Raw genomic sequence first — 15,161 nt, forward strand, 5'->3', positions numbered from 1 at the left:
CTCCCTCTGTCACTTTTTAACCCCCCTCCTCGCCCCCTTTCACTCTGGAAGGAATTTCACTCTCCCTCCTGGGCTCGTTTTAAACTCTCCTACAGAGTCGATCACAGAGGGAGGGACGGTCTCCCCCTTCATCACAGATTTTTTTCTAAATATTTTTAAAATCAAACACACACATCTCAGTTCCTGGTATTTCAGGATTTGATTTGGTTTTCCAACAACTTTTTGTATATTCTACTTAAAACAAATATCATTACTCGTGACCCACCTATGAGCAATCATAATAATCTTCCGCATCACATCCTCTTTAATTTTTCTACTTAATAAAACTCAAATATGTGGAGATGACAAGTGTTTTAGAGAGGTTTATATAATTACTCACATGTCCCTGCAAGTGGACGGCAACACAGAGAAATTAAATCTGTAGCTGAGAAAACATTTACAGACATCCTGCTGATGAGGTGACATGTTTAAAATGCTCAGAAAAACATTAAACAGCAACTGCAGAGAGCGTTTGATTCGATCACAAAGAGCATTTTCATGAAATTAAGTCGATTCATTGCTGTTTGGTCATCAGTGCAGTAATCTTCAGGACTCTGTCTTCGTCGCATCAGCACTTGCGCTCCGTCGAGAATCTGCATTTCTCTTCAAGACGCTTTTTGTCCCCCTTGTTCAAACTCTCATCAGTGTCCAGAGGTTTGAGAGGTTCACAGGTGTGCCGCCGGTGTCTCCAGGTTGTTCTTGCTCCGACCTTTCCCGGCTATTGGCCGGTCTCTCTCCTCCCACAGCGTGATGCCGTCGCAGGCACAAATCTGTTTGGGATTTTGGAAAAGTCCCGCCGATCGGGCGATGATCCCACAGGCCAGCCTGCACAGGGAAAAAAAAAAACAACAAAACAAAAAAGAACAAAGAAATTTAAAATACCTAAAATACCTACAGTTGACCAATTTAAAGTGCCTGAAATAATAATTTTGATACCAGCGTTACGTCACATTGCATTTTTCATTATTTAAGTTTTGAGATTTTAGTTAATTAATCACAAAAACACTGAGTTAGTGCTGTGGTCATGATTGATATCTAGGTGAAAGGATTACTGGCACAGAACTGGGCGATGCCAGCAATCAAACACTAGTCAGTCAGTGAAAACAAACATTTCCTGGTCTTGAACAAAGGTGCAGATGACCTCTGTAACACTGAAAATCTACAGGAGTTACAGAGGAGTTACCCAGCTATTAAGAGTAGTTCAGAAGCTACAGCAGCCATCGACTAATTAGAAGGCGGGTGATTTGAGCCCTGGCTGCTCCTCTTGACATGCCAAAGTATCCTTGGGCAAAATACTGAAGATACTGACCCCCCTAAGTTGCTCTCCGATGCATTCACTGAAGTGTGAATGTTAGATAGAAAGCACTCAGGCGAAAAAAAAAGTGCTTGTATGGGTGTGAATGAGTGATGGGGGCACGTTGTATAAAGCTTCGAGTGCTGCAGCAGAGTAGAGCGTTTAACATTAGAGGGCTTTAATAAAACTAGCAGATAGTCTACAGGTGGCCAGGAAATTTACAGCAGTCTGATGAAATCTGTTTCTCCTCCTCTCGTTACTAATAACAGAAATAACAGCTCTTATATACACATGTCATTTGGATATGCAAATATTATTTTAGGCACATTGTACGACTCAAAAACTCTATGACCAATGCAGGAGGGACAGGAACCATGTTTGTTGCCTGCCTCGGGTCCTGAAGGCATGCAGGGTCTTGAAGAGAAGGCTGTTTGCAGCGAATCGCCCTCTCGGTGGAACAGATGCCACGCTGCCATCAGCCTCTGTCCTTGAGCACCAGATGGTAATCATGGAGGTGAGGATGGACTCAGCACAGGAGTAATGGTCGAGGCTTTGAAGCAGGCTGGCTCATGACGCGTCTCCACTGAGGTGCTGAAGGTGACACAGGAAACAGGTGGATGTAATGCTTCGGCGTGGATGGAGACAGGTGGTGTAGTCCAGCTGCTTTGTGGGGTTTCTCTCTCTCTCACAGGTATGTAGAGAGGTGTTGCAGTTATAGAGGAGTGGTTTGTGGGGGTGGGTGGAGTCTGAATGTTGATTTGTTGACAAGTGGGCCTGAACAGGAAATGGGGTGACAGTGGAGATCACCAGGAGTGGGACAAGTGTGGAAAAACCCATCAAAGATACAAAAGTACAGCTTGAGCAGCACAGGGAGTGGCTGCAGTGAACGCTTTTCATTGTTCAGATGAAACAGCAACAGCACAAGTAGGTTACAGACTGGCTGCACCACATATTTTTGGTACTGCACCCATCTGACAACAGACGCTCTCTGGAGGTAGACGGATAGCCTGGAGCTTTCCACGGACTACCAACGTACTCCTGCTTTAAACCAACACTTCCTCATTAGCTTAGCTTTGATCCAGAGCTGGTCAAAAATCTGTTTTTGTTAGTACGAATATTTGCTAAAAAAGATTTGTATGATGACTTCATTCACTAATTCGTGTTTCAGCTCTGGCAGGCAGAGGCTGTAATACTATGTGAAGATGCTGGGATGAAAACGAGCAGCTCCCAGTCTGAGGCTGTGGTTCTCAGCCAGTGGAGTTAGGAGAGCCCGCTCTGAGTTGGGATGAGTTACTGTCAGCAGTGGAGAAGTTCCAAGTCACATCTGTAGGAACATGGATGCTCTACTGGTCTGCTGTGAGGAAGAGAGAGCCAAGCGTGAAAGCGAAGCTACTTTATTTACTTATTGCCGGATCTACATTCCTACCCTCACCTGAGACTATGAGTTGTGGGTTGTGATTAATCAACGGATATGAGATTCTTCCAAAGGATGTCAAGGATCTCCTTTAGAGACGAGTAGAGAGGCTGCGAGTCCACATTGAAAGGAGACAGCTGAGGTGGTTTGGTTTGACTAGGATGCCTCCTGGATGCTTCCTAGGTGAGGACTTTTAGGCAACGTGGGAGAAAGCCCAGATCAAACTGAGAGATTATATCTCTCATTTGGCTCGGCGATGCCTCAGGGTCCTCCTAGTAGGGCTGGAGGGAGTTGCTGGGGAGATGGAGGTCTCGGAGGCATCTCTGCTTAGATAGTTTCCCCGTGACCAGAACACATAGGTGGTGGAAACTGGTTGGATGGATGATTCTGGAGATTTTTTGCTCAAACTGTCGTAAAATGTGAGCAAAATTAGCACAAATCTTTTTAATGCTAACTGGTTACTTCGTTTTTCAGCAATAATGCTAATGTACTGCTGATGTTCCAACAGTATAGTGACCACGAAATATTTATTTTCTTCACATTTTACAAAGTAAATAATTTACTTGTTGTCGAAGAAAATTGGCTTCAATGATGGGTGATGAAAACGGCCGATAACTGCTGTTTTGTGATGTATAGCAAAGTGAATCCATGAATGAACTGGAAACCAGCCTGAAGCTACGCATGTTTAACACAAACCACCTTCACCCCTACCTTTCTCCAGAGTTCCCAGTCTGTTTGGAGAGAGGGTGACCTCCTCGAGCCAGGTCGTCCTCACCTGCATCCACAACCAGTGATCGACCAATCACATCCCACACCTGGAAGCAAACAGACCAAGGCACGCTGTTCAGCTCTATATCCTGTGGCTAAGTACGAGTGCCAAATATAACTCTGTGTGTTACCTTAAGCTGACCGTCCTCCAGTCTAAATGAGGCTCTCCCGTCTGGTCCAGCGATGACATTTCCCAGATCGCCGACATGCTGTGTACAAAACAGTACCTGTGAAAACTTAACTACACGTCATGTGGTTAAGTGAAGTATAAAACTATTAAAAAATAAGGAGTTAACAGCATGGCAGAGTTACAACTCTTTCACACACTTCATTTAAAATTTAGCACCTGGAGCAGAAGAGCCCAAAACGGCTCCTCTGAGACGTGTTTGGCAATCTGAGCGGGTTATCGCATCTCGCATTTGGCCTCCGCTGACATTTTAATACAAGCCAGAAGGAGGTACTGTCTGAATTTATGACACAAGGATCCTAGCACTGCTGATCACTCTACTTATGAAAATGAATGACTTTATGGAGAGGTTATTTTAGAGCGAGCTAAAGAAGTAATTTAACTGTACCCTGTCGGAGTCCTCTGGACCGCCGTGTTGTCTCCCAAAGGGGTTATAGTGCTCTCCACAACTGCAGAGAAAGGAGAGCATGATGGGAATCAAATATATGGAACATAAATTAGTTTGAGCATCTCTCTATAAAAGGGATCCTTGATCATCATTTCCACCTTCCATAACGTTATTGTTGGAGTTGGTATAGACTGGCGACCTGTCCGGGGTGTTTCCTACTTTAGCCAAGTTTAATATACTGTAGCATTGTAGCATCCGGTGAGCGGTGGGAGAAAACACCTTACTGTCGATTTCAGAGGTCAGACTGGTTCAAGTTGATAAGACGGCAACAGTTACTAAAATAGTAAAAGTAACAAAGAACAGGGGCCGAGGAGGAAAACAATGGCAACATTTTATTTGTTTCCATCGGTTAGCTTTACATTACACGAACACGTGGCAATTAACATGTAATACACCAGCACAAGCATAAATGCCAGCATGTCCGCCACTTGTAACGTAGGTTACATCGTAGGCTCCATAAAGATCCTCCACAGAAGCCTAAATCAGGCCTGAGTCACTATAACTGGACAAGAGAAGATCAGAAGAATGTCGCCTGGTCTGATCGGCTCTGAAGGAAAAAGGGAGTCTAGGTGTACCTAATGAAATGTCTGGTGAGTGTATAAGGCAGAAAATAATGAAAACAGGTAGAGGTGTGAGGGACTTGATGATGGATGGATCTGTCCCTCAGTTTTCTCATTTGTGAGTTTGACGACAAAAACTTCACACGAGCGTATTTTATTCCCCCTGATGTCCGATACGTTTTACATCTCTGCAGGACGGCGTCAACAAAGAATAAAAATACTTAAGCTACACGCCTGTGAGCAACAGTTAACGCCGCCCGTCAATATGCGCTCGGTTAATTGAATTACTGAGCCTAAACTGACAAGTGGAAGCTTAAAATGACACACTGTCCCATTAACACGTTAAATCAGCTGGATTTTAGATGAACTCCGCTAAAGCCCTGTTTTTAATTAAAACCATAATTACATTACACAATAATTTCATCTCTCGCTGCCGTCTTCGCCGAGGCAATAAGAGCTGAGGCTCATGGGTACAACAGTATACAATGTCCCTCAGAGACACAGATGAGATAATTAAAACTGACAGCTGTAACATAAGCCCGTACGTATGCGTGGGAGTTTTCAAGGTCATCGCTTGCCTCGGTACCACAAACCCGGTTTTTTGTTCTTTCACATCACAGGTCAGACCACACAGATTTTTCTTTGCGGGAAAAGAAACCAAACCGCAGAGAAAAGCTAAAAGTTTGCAAACTCGTCAACTGATTCGGACCAGAGTAAACGAACTATGGATGTGAAAAGGCCCGAGACTCGTAACCATGACTCTTTCCAGGTTTGAGCTTAGGAATAGTGTAAATCACCAATGACTCCCCATCTCCTTCACACTCTACACGATGCTCCGGCCTGATGAAACTGGTATGAAACACTGGTCTAACCTGAGGCAGTCCAGTGTGAGGTCCCCCAGCGTGTGAACGTGGAGACCGTGGGGTCCGGGCTCCAACCCGTCAATGGTCCCGTCAATCAGGCAGCGTTCTTCGGACAGCTGCAGGAAACGCACCACCCCCTGAATCGATCCGGCACCGGCTAACATGGCCACCGCTGCATCCCGATCTGCCACGGAAAAACAGAGAGGGTGAAGCACTTACTTGTGTTGGGGTAGGGCTGTGATCAGACTGCTTCACATTAGATTTTATCTGTAGGGAGCTGTGAGCTCAACATAAAATGAACCAGTTTAAAGCTACAGGGAGAGGCAGACTGTGGTAGGTTGTGGGGCTGAGTGCCTATCTTATAGCGCTGTGCTTCACAGATTAAGTAAGGATGGAAGACAAGGCTCGGAGGTCTCCAGTGTAGTCAGGATGATCTTTGTGTTCACACTTTAAAGTAGATCAGCTGATATTTAGTCCATGTTTAAATCATAAACTGCCCTCAGTGCATGCAATCACACGGTTACTGACCTGTGATTGGATCAGCAGAATGTATCTGACTGAGACTTGCTACCACAAACAGAGGTTCAACTATTGAAACTCCATTTTGGCTGTTTTATGAGGCATCTTTGTTTAGCAGGAAGCCCAATAAATCAACTCAAAGTTACCACACTGTACCGCGCTGAATATCTGCAAGGAATGGCCCAAATACCTGGCTAAATATTATCTGCATTCATTCTGTTTTTAATTTATCAAAATGAGTGGGAACTACAATTTTCAAATATTACATTTATTCATTTAATCAGCTGTATTTTGCCTGCACGGTCTACACTTTGGTATATGGACTCTTGCACTCTTCCAGTCTTTCCACTTTCACACACCAGTTACTGGGCATGAAGATCACAAGCCTTAAGAATTAATGGACTACCTGGTCTACCTCCTGAGGCAACGCCGTTTAAGTTAGAAGTTGTCAAAGATTAAACAGGACTATAAATCCGACTCAGCTGTGGTACTGGAAAGCTTCTGATACCAACAGCGCAGGCACGTGCAGCTCCTGCTGCCGTTCCTCCTCACCTTGCTCTGATGCTCCGATGCCCTTCAGCACGGCCCTCCGTCCGGTGCTCTCTATCAGGGCCTGCACTTCTGCACTGGTCAGAGCAGATTCCACCAGCACCTGCTCCTGACCGACATCAATACTGACCAAGTTCACGCCTGCAAACACACCAAAACCATCATCAGACAGACAGACGGAGAATAACACGAATGCAGACAGCTGAGGAGAACGTTCAGTGATGCGAATAATCTAAAAACAGACAGAAACAGTTTGCCTAAGATTTATCTGATTTTCATTTTCTTAGATTTACTGCTTTACACTGATCTATATCAATGAAAATCTACCCTCATTAGGTACACTTATTCAACGACCTCCACAGTCACCAGATCTCCGTCTAATCGAGCACCTTTGTGATGTGGTGGAGGAGGAGATTCAAATTGTGGATGTGTGATGCTGTCATGTGGACCAAAATCTCTGAGGAATGTTTCTAGTACCTTGTTGTGTCACAAAGAATTAAAGCAGTTCTGGAAATAAATTGGTCCAACCTGGTACTAGCAAGGTTTTTTTTTTTTTTTTTTATTGGGTTGTGTCTACATTTTCTTGTTTATATCTGTATAATATGTAGTCTACAGCTGGGTTGTTATTGTGAAAATGTTAAAGCTTTATTGTTTTCTAATAACAGCCAACACTTGCTGGAGACAGAACCATGAATGTTATTTCCTGATAAGAGTTTTATTAGTTGTGGTAAGATTAAGAGCTGTTGTTCCATCTCACCCAGCATTAACATCCACCTCTATCACACCAACACTGCATGTATCTTCACTACATCCATGATCACCTCTGTGATCTTCCTCTTTTCCTTCAACATCCTTTGGCCAATATATCCACTATCCCTCCTCTGCACATAGGGCTGTTCGATATAACGATATATATCGGATGACGATATAGAAACGTCTATCGTTTCATTTTATGCTATCGTTTGTTTCGTGGTGTCGCAAAATAAGCTGTTTAGGGCAATATTTTTTCATGGTTTTGATGGTCACTGTAGTGGCTATATTAATTTCTTAAAGTTCTCTCTTTCTCTTATATTTTATATAACCACACTACAGACGGACAAGCACCTGTTTTTATGCGTTGTGGTTAGCAACAACGACGGTAACACCATCGCGTGTCCGCTTGTTTATGTTCCACATAAACCTTTCACAATAAAGCTCAAGATCCTGTTGAGACTTTTTAAAATAAACTGAATCACGTGAAAGAGCCGATTATTTACGAATGAGAAGTGAAAAAGAGCCGCCAGGTGCTAAAAAAAAAAACATTAGACAGGCTTTTCCCCGCAGCACGCCGTGTAATAAATGCTCACAAAGAAAAAAAACGGCCATTACAACTTATGTCTAAAAATGTATAGTTTCATGCATCGGTTAAAACACTGGACTCCATGTACGCGACGCGCAACTGGAAACACTTCCCGCAAGTCGAGCTGCCCGAGATTCACAAAATTTACAGAAAATGTTACATTTTTGTGATTTATATCGTTATCGGACGATAGAATTCTTATATCGGGATATGAGAGTTTGGTCATATCGCACAGCCCTATCTGCACATGTCCAAACCATCTCAGCCTGGTCTTCCAGCCTTTGTCACCAAACTGCTCAACCTTCAGCTTTCCCTCTGATGTACTCATTACTAATTCTGTCCATTCTGGTCACTCAGTATGAAATACCATCATCTCCAAATCACAAATCAAATCATTTTTTCTTATAAGGTTGTGGATTGCCCGGTGCTCAATATGGTTTGACTCACTTAACAGGAAACATGATGCTTCATATGTGTTGCATTATACACTCGCCTGCACTGATGGAAGTGCCTCAGCATTCTTTTTTTTTTTTTTCAAACTTTATTGAAATTACAAAGTGAACAGCCAGTCATTCCAGTTCAGCCTGAACAGTAGACATACAAGGCAAATAAAAGTAACAATATACAGTACAATGAAATAAGAAGGATAAATAAATAAAGGAAAAAAAGAAGTGAGAAAAAAAAAAAAAGGGGGGGGGGGGGAATGTGACAGAATTCATAATTTAGTACTTGAAAGACGTGACAGCTCATTTGTTAAACATTTCTGAATGAATTTCAATCAATGATAAACCTTTTTTATTGGAAGTTAATTTAAGAGAGTTTAAATAATATTCAATTTCAATCAAAAACAAATTAAATGATGGGGTTGAGTTTTGAAATTTACATTTATGTATATGGAATTTCCCTAATAAGATATAAAGATTGACAATGGCACATATTTTTTTTTCTTTAGTTTCAAAATAAGTGATAATGTTCTTCCCTTCAATTTTGATTTCGTATGTTGTCTTGCACAGTATATAATTTTCAAGCTCTCTCCAAAATGTAGCACTATATGAACAGCCATAAAACAAATGAGTAACACTTTCAAGTTCAGTTTTACAAAAGGTACATTTTCTATCAATGTCACAGAATCTTGAAATATACATGTTGGATGGATATATGTTATGTAATATTTTCAAATGTAATTCTCTAACTTTGTTTGTAATACAAAATCTAAAAAGGAACAAGCCACGCTTTATCCCAGTTGATATTATCAAAAATAGCATTCCAAAAAAACTTCCCTCTTGGAGTTATTTTCTTCGCATTATACAAACATTCTCTAATATGTTTATTGGTGCATTTCTTGCTTAAGAAATCAATACCATTTATATAAAGAGTGTTAACGGATGCATGTGGTGTGTTCTGTTTTTTGTAGCTTTTCATCAACTCAGTCAGTCCGCTGGGAACGGACTTTATTACAGAGCTAAAATCTTTAAATTTGATAGGGAATGTTTTTTCTGTAATAAAGTCATTGTAACTAAGTAGCTGGCCTTCAGAGTCAAATAAGTCTTTTAAATAGATTATATTTTTATCAATCCAATTCTGCAAATATAGTGATTTGTTCCTCTTAGTAATACATTCGTTATTCCAGATAATAGATCTATGTGGAGAAAAGTTATGTGAATAACATAATTTCCAAGCCAACAATGCCTGTTGATAAAATGCAGACATTTTAACTGGTAACTTTGATATACTGTAACTACAAGACAATAGGAAGTGTAAACCTCCAACATTTCTAAAAATGTTATGTGGAATGAAATGCCATAATGATCCAGGAGATTTTAAGCATTCTTTTAGCCATTTCACCTTAAATGTATAGTTCAGGTCCATGAAGTCCAGAAGGCCAAAACCACCTTTATCTTTAGGTCCACAAACCAATGATTTTTTTAGATGATGGTGCTTATTCTTCCATACAAAGTTAACAAATAAGTTATTAACATTTTTACATGTGGAATCATACACATTAAGGGAAAGGGCTGGATACACAAATCTGGAAACACCTTCAGCTTTAGTCAAAAGGATTCTACCAAAAATTGATAGGTCTCTTTGGAGCCATAAGGTCAGTATAGTTTTAGTTTTTTCCATCCTGGGAGAAAAGTTGAGTTGTTGACGCTCTGTGTCATTCTTACAGACATGAATACCAAGGTATCTAACACAGTTTTTGACAGGAATATTGTATAAGGATTTGACATTTGATTGGTACAAACATAAAATTTCACATTTAGATTTATTTAGTTTTAATCCAGAGGCAATTGAGAAATCATTTATTAATGAAATAGCATTTTCAATCTGATCTTTGTTTTTTAAGAATAAAACGGTGTCATCTGCTAGTTGAGTCACTCTGATTTCTTTACCAAAAATAGATAAACCTTTAATGACTGGGCTATTTAAAATGTGTAATGAAAGTAGTTCAGCCACAATCAAAAATAAAAAGGGTGAAATTGGGCAACCCTGGCGAACAGATCTCATGACTGGAAATCTTTTATTAGTATTTGGATATAGTATAACACAACTGTCAATATTTTTATAAAACATTTCGATAGTTGACACAAAGTTTGGACCGAAACCAAAGGTTTTGAGTGCTTTAAATAAGAAATAATGTTCTACCGTATCGAAAGCTTTATAAAAATCAAGAAACACAATAAGGGAATCATCATCTATATTGTCAGAGTAGTCTAATAGGTCAAAAATAAGCCTTATGTTTGAACTGATATGGCGGTTGGTCATAAATCCGGTTTGCGTTTCAGCTATGATCTCATCCAGATTTTTCTTTAATCTTTTGGCATAGACCAATGAGATAATCTTATAATCTATGTTCAAAAGCGTGATAGGTCTCCAATTTTCTATAACAAGAAGGTCTTTATCAGGTTTAGGAATTAAAGTTATAATACCCTGTTTCATGCTTGTGGACATTTCTTTTCCATCAAGGCATTCCTTAAACAATTCTAATAAAGGATCAACAATGATATCCCAGAACTGTAAATAAAATTCCACTGACAAACCATCATTACCTGGAGATTTGCCCTTTTTCATTGATCGAATTGCCTCAGAAATTTCTGATTTTGTTATGGGACGTTCACAATTAGTTTTAAAGTTTTCTGAGATAGTTGGTGCAAAATTTTTAACTGACTCGATAAATCTATCACAATCATTGATATTACAATTTGATTTGTATATATCTTTGTAGAATGAACCAACATGTTTTGAGATATCTAAATAATTAGTGGTTATGTTATTATCAATCTTAAGAGCAGATATATTGTTTCTTCTTTGGTTTCGTTTCTCAAGAGCAAAAAAGTAACTAGAATTTCTTTCACCTAGTTCTAGCCATTTTGCTTTGGACCTTATAAAAGCCCCTTTAGCCATGTTAATATATGCATTATCTATTTCCTCCTTTAGTCTTTTCAATTTAATTTCTTCATCATCTGATAGAGCATCTTTCTTCATTAATATGTTTAATTCATTCATAATACTGATTTCTTTAGTGTCATTTCTTTTTTTAATTTCTTTGCTTTGCCTTATTGCCGCTTCCCTTACCTTGAATTTGAAAAATTCCCATTTTAGTGTGTGATTCATATTGGTATCCCCGAATATCTGTTTTGCCGTTTTTTCCACTGTACTACAAAATGTATCATCATTCAATAAATTATTATTTAGCTTCCAAAAACCACGTAGTTTACTTTGACTTTGTTTATTGCCAACTAAGTGAATTGTGATGAATTTGTGATCAGTTAATGGAGCAAAATCATGAGAAGATTCTGAAACAAAATGTAAACACGAAGAAGATATTAACCACAAATCAATTCTGGATTGTAGAGATCTATTTGCATTGCTCCAGGTAAACTCTTTTGTATCAGAGTTGAAGAATCTCCATACATCTATAACTGCAAGTTGTTCACAGAAAAATGCAGTGCTTTTAAATTTTGAGTGTTGAGATGTTCTTATTGGTACTCTATCTATAAGATTGTCTGGAGCATCATTATAATCTCCTCCAAGAATCATGTGGGCTCCCTTATATTTTGATTTAAAAAAATCAAGTTTCTCAGATAATTGTATGCACATAGATTTGGCCTGAGTTGTGTTATTATGACTGTATAAATTACAGACTATAAAGAAGGTGTTGTCTAATTTGAAAACCAGAATAATCCATCTGCCTTCATCTGAAGACAATGATTCAATAATATTACCTTTAAAGTTGTTAAGGAGAATGGCTACGCCTGCCGAATGTTGAGAGGCGTGGCAAAAATAACACTGATCACCCCACTGTGCTTTCCAGAATTTTACATCATTATCACTCGAATGAGTTTCTTGTAGAAAAATCAAATCAGCATTTTTCCGTCTACAGAAAATGAAAATTTACTTTCTTTTGGTACTGTCACGAATACCTCTAACATTAAGGGATAGTATTTTTAAGGAACTGAAATGTAAGTCTGTCATAAGAGAAGAAGGGAATGAATAAAGTGAACTGGATGTCTGTAAAATTAACTAGAAATTTATAAGGTGCTAAGGTATAAACACCTAAAGAAGATACTCTCAAACAGGAAAACTAAATGTTGAGTACCTAAGTAAAAGTCTTCAGACTCTATTTGTTTTTCTTTTCCCCATTGAAGTGACCCAAATACTTAAGAAAATTAACATTTATACACCAATAAAAGTAGGATGTTTAACTACTCACACTGTAAAACATAAGCAAGTCCAAGCATAACCATAATAATGTTTGCCAAATATTGGTACAACTAACTTGGAGGTATGAAAGTTTTATAGAAAATTTAAAGAGGATATTACTGGTTGTAAACATATTACCTAATGAACCTGAGGTATTTCAAGCAAAACAAAACAAACAAAAAAATACAATATACAAGTTCCTCAAAATTATTAAATATTGAACAGTAACATTGGGAGCCTGAGGTAGTTGAAATACCTGTTAATGTTAGGTAACTTACAGAGTGAACTTAAAGTATTTCAGTCATCTTGCTGATCTTTTAATAACCTCTTATTTATGCAGTGTGTCTTACACCATCAATGATGGCCACAGGACCAATCCATTTGGTCTTCTTTCCCTCGTCACGGGCTTGTTTGACAGTTGGCCACAGTTTATTTCTGCACTGTCTCTCCATGTAGGTGAGATCTTCAGCCAACCTGAGATTCTTCTCCTTCATCACATCAGAGTTGAGGGAAGCTCTCCACACTTTGTGTCGGAAGGTGCGCATGGTGAACTGTATGATGATGGGGCGTGAGCGGTTTTCATCTCTTGTTCGACCAACTCTGTGAACAGTATCTATCATGAACTCGAATTTGGTTTTTTCCTCTGGGATGATCAGGGCGATTATATCCATCACCTCTTTTCTTATATCTTCGTTACTATGCTCTGGGAGATTCAGCAAACGCAGGTTCCACCGCCGACTATATCTCTCCGTCTCCTCTTGTTTCTCTTGAAGTGCAGCAATGCGATCTTTCAGCTTCTTCACAGTAACCTCTGTCTCTTTGCTCTGTATTTCAAGACCTTTCACTTGATCCTGCACGGCAATAATCTCCGCCGTGTTTTTGTTCACCATTTGTTCGAATTTGGAGAATCTGTCATTCAGCCCATTAATAGCTTTCAAGATGTCGGCATTGGATACAGCTTCCTCTCTCACCTCATGCACTTCGATGCGGCTCTTCTTTGGGTTGGGGCTCTTTAGAGGGGTCTGGGGGAGAGGTTTGCATAAGCTTGCAAAGGTTTTATCTGGCTCCAAGTCCATTATCAGTCCTTCCTTTCTTCTTGCCTCTTTTTTGGCCATGCTTATCCCGTGGCTATTAGCTAAATGTTTCTATACAAGCTAACACTTCACCGTGTCAGAATTCGGCAGGGAAAAAAAAGAAACTCAGTTCGGCCTGATGTTATAAAGATGTCCTGTACGTGTGCAAAACACAAGTGCAATGAGTCACCTCTAATAAAGGAATTATCTGAGTCCGTTTAGATCATTTAAAACGTTAGGTACTCATCAGAAATTCACGAGCTTACAGAGAAGCATCCACACAGGTCGCAATCTTGGCTCCACCCAAGTGCCTCAGCATTCAGTTAAGATGAAGCAGCTGAAATGACACCGTCTCTACTATATGACTAATGCTCCCTTAGAGTTCAGTGGGCTCTGCAGAAAAATGCAGGATCTTTCTGGAAACATCACTTGTTGCTTAGTGTAATGAGTTTACTTTAATATTGAAATGCAAAATCATGCTAACCAGCGTCTGTACTGTACTTTTAAGTGCGTAGGATGCAGAAAACTTCAGCAGTCCCTGTTTGTAGGAAAGTAAACAATGCAGTGGGGGTCAGCAGCTCTTTCTACATGTGCTTGCTCACCTGGTTTGCCCTCCAGAGCTGCTCTGACTGTCTCCCCGCAGCTTTCACACGTCATCTGCACCGCAAACTCCAGCTGTGGAGGACAGAGCGGACATTAAAACAGCTGGAGCCACCTGACAAGTACACAGCAAACTGCGTAGGACGGCGACGCCGCGGTAAAGCGGCTTCAGCTCGCAAACTCATGTTTAACGCAAAAACGTAAAATAACGTCACCACACAACAAAAAAACAGAGGTTTACAGAGGGTAAAATGTGCTGACAAACCTTAGTGGGCCTCTGACAGTCCATGTTGTTAGAGCAGTGCGCCGCCTGGGCAATAAACACTGAATTAAACAGAAAACTTCCCACTTTTCGGGAAACGGAAATACAATGTTTGCTAATGGGCGCCGCCATGTTTGTGAGGTCAGAGTGACGTTCCGCCCGTTGCCGCCGTCAAGTGTCCACCAGCTGGTACTGCAGCCTCCTGTTTTATACGAAGAACACTTCACAGGAGAAGTGTTTGGCTTTATTAAGTGATGTTATTCTTTAATTAAATCCTCGCAAAATAAAATAAATATTTAGCGTAACAAAAAATGTTTTACTCAAATCTAGTTAAAATACGCTGCTTAAATATAAACAGTAAAAGCTACTTTTCAGAGTCTTACCCAAATTATATACATAGACATATTTTAATGTTGTAGTATATTAATGTAGAGCACATAATCAATCTAATCAAATCTATGTACACTGATCACATGCACATAATCCAATTATTATCAATTAATTATCTGAAACTATTTAAAAACTGTACTTGTAATTATATC

General features: G+C 39.8%; 1 protein-coding gene across 1 annotated transcript; it reads right to left on the bottom strand.

Annotated features, from left to right (window-relative positions):
- Positions 1 to 349: 349 nt before the first annotated feature.
- Positions 350 to 14,769, bottom strand: ccs (copper chaperone for superoxide dismutase). Its single transcript, XM_084923894.1, has 8 exons — positions 14,623 to 14,769; positions 14,360 to 14,432; positions 6,645 to 6,782; positions 5,583 to 5,757; positions 4,091 to 4,151; positions 3,647 to 3,724; positions 3,459 to 3,562; positions 350 to 864 (listed from the first exon to the last, which is right to left on the bottom strand). Exons 1-8 carry the CDS (start codon positions 14,749 to 14,751, stop codon positions 705 to 707), a joined length of 918 nt encoding a protein of 305 aa, XP_084780020.1. The 5' UTR covers positions 14,752 to 14,769; the 3' UTR covers positions 350 to 704.
- Positions 14,770 to 15,161: the final 392 nt, after the last annotated feature.

This window comes from Perissodus microlepis, chromosome 3 (assembly GCF_051167445.1).
Source record: "Perissodus microlepis isolate ML-2025 ecotype Zambia chromosome 3, ASM5116744v1, whole genome shotgun sequence".
In the NCBI taxonomy this organism is placed as follows: Eukaryota; Metazoa; Chordata; class Actinopteri; order Cichliformes; family Cichlidae; genus Perissodus; species Perissodus microlepis.

Coding starts and splice junctions, on each gene's coding strand:
- ccs (XM_084923894.1), bottom strand. CDS start 14,751: ATGGCGGCGCCCATTAGCAAACATTGTATTTCCGTTTCCCGAAAAGTG. Junction 4,152..5,582: donor CTCACACTGGACTGCCTCAG/GTTAGACCAGTG, acceptor CTTTCTCTGCAG/TTGTGGAGAGCACTATAACC. Junction 3,563..3,646: donor TGGAGGACGGTCAGCTTAAG/GTAACACACAGA, acceptor GTTTGCTTCCAG/GTGTGGGATGTGATTGGTCG.